This window comes from Polistes canadensis, unplaced genomic scaffold, assembly GCF_001313835.1.
Source record: "Polistes canadensis isolate GaletaPanama2010 unplaced genomic scaffold, ASM131383v1 scaffold_398, whole genome shotgun sequence".
Taxonomy (NCBI): domain Eukaryota; kingdom Metazoa; phylum Arthropoda; class Insecta; order Hymenoptera; family Vespidae; genus Polistes; species Polistes canadensis.
Genome location: NW_014569945.1, coordinates 82,023 through 86,640, shown reverse-complemented (window position 1 = coordinate 86,640; position 4,618 = coordinate 82,023). Strand labels below are relative to the sequence as shown.

Genomic DNA, 4,618 nt, shown 5'->3' with positions numbered 1-4,618 from the left:
TATTTATATATATATATATATATATATATATATTTTTTTTTTTTTTTAATAAATTCCTTTTTATTTTTTTGTATTAAATTTTATCATGCAATTTAATCTTTGTAGAAATAATATTACAACCCACTCCTGCAATAACGTACAGAAGTATAGGTGGTATTTTTGATATGTACTTTTTATTGGGTCCAAGTCCGCAGGATGTGATGAGACAATATTCCGAACTCGTTGGTAAACCTTTTCTACCGCCTTATTGGTCTTTAGGTTTTCATTTATGTCGGTAAATATATTGCTTTTTATTTCTAATATGCACGCGATGTGCTTCTTGTGATTTTAATAAATATTTATTTTCTTTACATTTTTTATTCTTTTTTTTTCAGGTATGGATATGGAAACTTGGAAAAAACTAAAGAAGTATGGAACAGAACCAGAGCAGCTGGAATCCCATTTGTAAGTATAGTAGTTATTAATATACATAATTATAATATTCTGTTATAAAAATAGAAAAAAAAAGATGAAATTTATATGTAATATAAATTTATATTATTTTTAGGATACTCAATGGAACGATTTAGATTACATGAATAAAAATAAAGATTTTACGTACGATAACAAAACGTTTAAGGATTTACCAGGATTCGTTGACGAGTTACATAAAGTATGTGAAATTTAATAATAATCTCATTCGCAACTGTAAATTTATCACGAACATTTATATATATATATATATATATATATATGTAATAATTATTATTTTATGTATTATATATAATAGTTGGGAATGCATTATATTCCATTGATCGATGCTGGTATTTCTGCGTCAGAAGCAAGTGGATCTTATCGTCCATACGATGAAGGTGTAAAAGAAGGAATATTTATAAAAGATGCGGTATCCAACGAACCATTTAAAGGAAAAGTTTGGAGTAACGGGTTAACTGTATGGCCTGATTTCACACATCCAAAAACAAAATATTATTACTTGAATATGATGCAAGATATGCATAATAGTTTCAAGTACGATGGTGCATGGATCGTATGTATTATTTAATATTATTATATTTTAAAATTATTTTATTGTTCTTATGTGTGACACGTTCGAGAATATTCAGTTTAATTTATTTTTTTATTATTATATTTTTGTTTTCTCAAGGATATGAATGAACCGTCTAACTTTTACAATGGCAATAAAAATGGTTGCATCAATAACGAATTAGATAATCCAGAATTTAAACCAATGATTGTGGGAAGAACATTAGCAGTAAAAACATTATGCATGAATGCAAAACATTATTTAGGATCGCATTATAATCTTCACAATACTTATGGCACCAGTCATGCAATAGCTACAAACTAGTAAGTATTATCAATTAATTGTAACATTAATTAAATGTATCAATTTATTATTGAAATAAATATTTTCAGCGCTCTAACTAATATCAGAAAGAAAAGGCCATTTATAATTTCAAGGTCTACATGGGTTGGACATGGGAAATACGCTGGTCATTGGTCTGGTGATGTCTTCTCTACATGGTAAAAAAAGACTAATATTTAAAAGAAAATAAAAAATTTGTATTTTTTCTTAAATTTTTATAATATCGTCCTACTTTGTTTATTAGGCACGATTTAAAAATGAGTATTCCTGAAATACTTAACTTTAATCTATTCCAAATACCAATGGTGGGTGCCGATATTTGTGGATTTAATGGAAATACGACTGCAGCCTTGTGTAATCGATGGATGCAACTTGGAGCATTTTATCCTTTCGCGAGGAATCATAACTCTGATAGTACGATAGTAAGTAATATATATTCTATCAGATAACAAAGTCATTAAAAATATTTGTTAATAATTTATGTAATTTATATTTAATATTTATTTTTTGTATATAGGAACAAGATCCAGTAGCATTGGGTGATTTAGTTGTGAAATCATCTAAAAGAGCATTTACCATACGTTATTGGCTGTTACCATATTTGTACACATTATTTTATCGAGCACATAAATATGGAGAAACCGTCGCTCGTCCATTATTTTTTGAGTGCGTATTTACGCTATCAATATATTTATATTAATATTGCACGAGAAAAACTTCTTTTAATTAATTAAAAATTATTTTTTTTAGATTCATTTACGATGAAGCAACGTACGATATAGATACACAATTTATGTGGGGAAGTTCTTTAATGATCAATCCTGTTTTAGAAGAGGTAAAGTAAATTTATCAAATGTACAAATATATTTTTATTTTCTTGGATATTATTATGTGTGAATTATTCATAAAATTTCAATTATCGATAATGAATTTTATATGAAATGAATTACTTTATTTATTTTATATCAAAATCGGATCAATCAAAAATGTGTTAATATCATTAACGTATTGTTTGTTTCAATATGTAGGATAAAACAACCGTAACAGCTTATATACCACGTGGACAGTGGTACGATTTATATACAAAGACTTCGTTCTTTTCCATTGGCAAGAACTTTACATTCGATGCTCCATATGATACAATACCTTTGTTAATTCGTGCTGGTTCAATATTGCCAGCACAAAAGCCAGGTCCCACGACTACGGATAGTAGGAAGAATGGTTTCGAATTATTAGTAGCATTGGATCGTTTCGAATTTGCTAAAGGAGAATTGTATTGGGATGATGGAGATAGTCTGGGTATGTGTGTTATGCACATTTATTAAAACAATAACAAAATGAATTTAAAATGTTTACAAAATACAAAGCGAAAAAGAGATATTAATTGTAATATTTTATTCTTTTTTTTTTATACATTTTTAGATTCCATAGAGAAAAAAGAATACACGCGTCAGTACTTCCTGTCTGAAAATCAAACTTTGTATAACGTCTTTAAGCAACAAGGTACGTTCAAAGAAGAAATGATTCTTGAAAGGATCCAAGTCATGGGAGTGACAAGTCCAGTCACTAAAGTGAAATTAAATAACAACGAGGTTCTATTTAAATATGATCCATCTAAATGGGTAAGTTTTTTTTTCCAACAAATAAGATTTATTTATTTAAAATTTTTTTTAAATTTGTGTATTGTATATTGTTATAGTATGAAATACTATATACTATATACTATACTGTACTATGTATAATACTATGAATATTGTTTCTAATTTTAATGATCTAATATTTAATAAGTATGTTCGTACCGATTTATAAATATAAAAATCGGTATTTTCGTACAATTCAATAGATACTTTTTTTTATTTATTTTTATCTTTATAATATTAATCTTTGATCCTTATGTAGACTTTCAGTGTTACTGGATTGTTATTCAACATGCAAGAAAATTTCAAACTTAATTGGGAATACTCACAATCAAATGATAAATATGATATTCATATGGGTTCGAAAAAATAATGTGAGTTATGTTATTTTTCATGTGTGTGAATTTCATTATTTTCTGAAGTATTTTACTATAATAATGATTGTTATATATATTTGTATACATATATCGTTTTTATTAATTATTCTATATCTATAGTATATGTATAATTTTATATTTCTATACATAATACCGTGTATATATATATATACACGTTATATAGTGATCAAACAAAAAACAAAATAAGAACAAAAACGAGAAATTATTTTTAAAAGATACAACATCCATAAGTTAGTTCGTATATGGAAAGTATATTTTTTAATACACTATAATAATGTTTCGACAAAAAAAAAATATATATTATTAAATAAATATATATATATATGTAACAAGAGATTTTTGCCTTGATTAAGATAGTGATATTCTATGGCATGTTAGATCTTAAGATGCCAGTGGTAACAATTGGTAACGTTGATGCCAGTTAGGTGAATATATAAATGTGCTACACTTGATGTAAATGAGACAACCAGGAAGAATCACCCCCGTAGATGTCTACGATTATCTAATGTTGTTTCAGTAATACAGTACAATCGTAATTCAGGTTCAAATTACGAATATAAAAATAATATAAGCACAATATTACTGTACTCCACACTTTATATAAATCACTTGTTACTGCTTGTAGAACACTTTTAGAATAGAACATTTGTATAGGATATTGTGTGTTATATTTAAACACTCAAAATGAGGATCTAAATTGCGGAAAAATTTTAAATATGAACGTGGCGCATAGTGGGGGGTATATACTACTGAAAGATTCTATGGAGAAAGTAAGAGATATGTTATATATATATATATATATTTTATTTTTTTTTTATTTTTAAACAATTGTTAAATTAGATAGAAAAAAAATTGAAAGATGGTTTTACATATTAAATGGAAAATTATAAGGGCATATATATTATATACTTATATACGTGTGGAGAATTATAAAAAATTAAAAAAGAATACAAATAAAAATAAGAAATAATTAATCAAACAGAAAAAAACAAGACAGGCGTTTAAAGATGAAACATTTTTATTCAAATAATTTCCTTCCGCTTCTTCTCTTATTACATATTTTACGTTATATTGTGTATATATAAACGACTTAAAGTTTATGGCACCAATAAAGAAGGAGACAAAATTAATATATATATATTTAAATATATGATAAACAATTTATAATAATAATTCTTAATAATAATTCTCTGAGAGAAGAAACATAAAAAACATTT

General features: G+C 25.9%; 1 protein-coding gene across 1 annotated transcript in view; it reads left to right on the top strand.

The window, feature by feature from the left end:
* The window catches only part of LOC106792256 (lysosomal alpha-glucosidase-like), a 5,799-nt gene extending 2,222 nt beyond the window's left edge, over positions 1 to 3,577 (top strand). The window contains exons 7-18 of the mRNA XM_014758526.1: positions 106 to 274; positions 375 to 444; positions 548 to 652; positions 770 to 1,027; positions 1,145 to 1,347; positions 1,417 to 1,524; positions 1,611 to 1,788; positions 1,884 to 2,032; positions 2,117 to 2,201; positions 2,395 to 2,665; positions 2,789 to 2,988; positions 3,266 to 3,577. Of these exons, the coding sequence (XP_014614012.1) occupies positions 106 to 274; positions 375 to 444; positions 548 to 652; positions 770 to 1,027; positions 1,145 to 1,347; positions 1,417 to 1,524; positions 1,611 to 1,788; positions 1,884 to 2,032; positions 2,117 to 2,201; positions 2,395 to 2,665; positions 2,789 to 2,988; positions 3,266 to 3,376 (1,907 nt within the window). The 3' untranslated portion in view covers positions 3,377 to 3,577. The remainder of the gene's footprint in view (positions 1 to 105; positions 275 to 374; positions 445 to 547; positions 653 to 769; positions 1,028 to 1,144; positions 1,348 to 1,416; positions 1,525 to 1,610; positions 1,789 to 1,883; positions 2,033 to 2,116; positions 2,202 to 2,394; positions 2,666 to 2,788; positions 2,989 to 3,265) is intronic.
* The last annotated feature ends 1,041 nt before the right edge of the window (positions 3,578 to 4,618 follow it).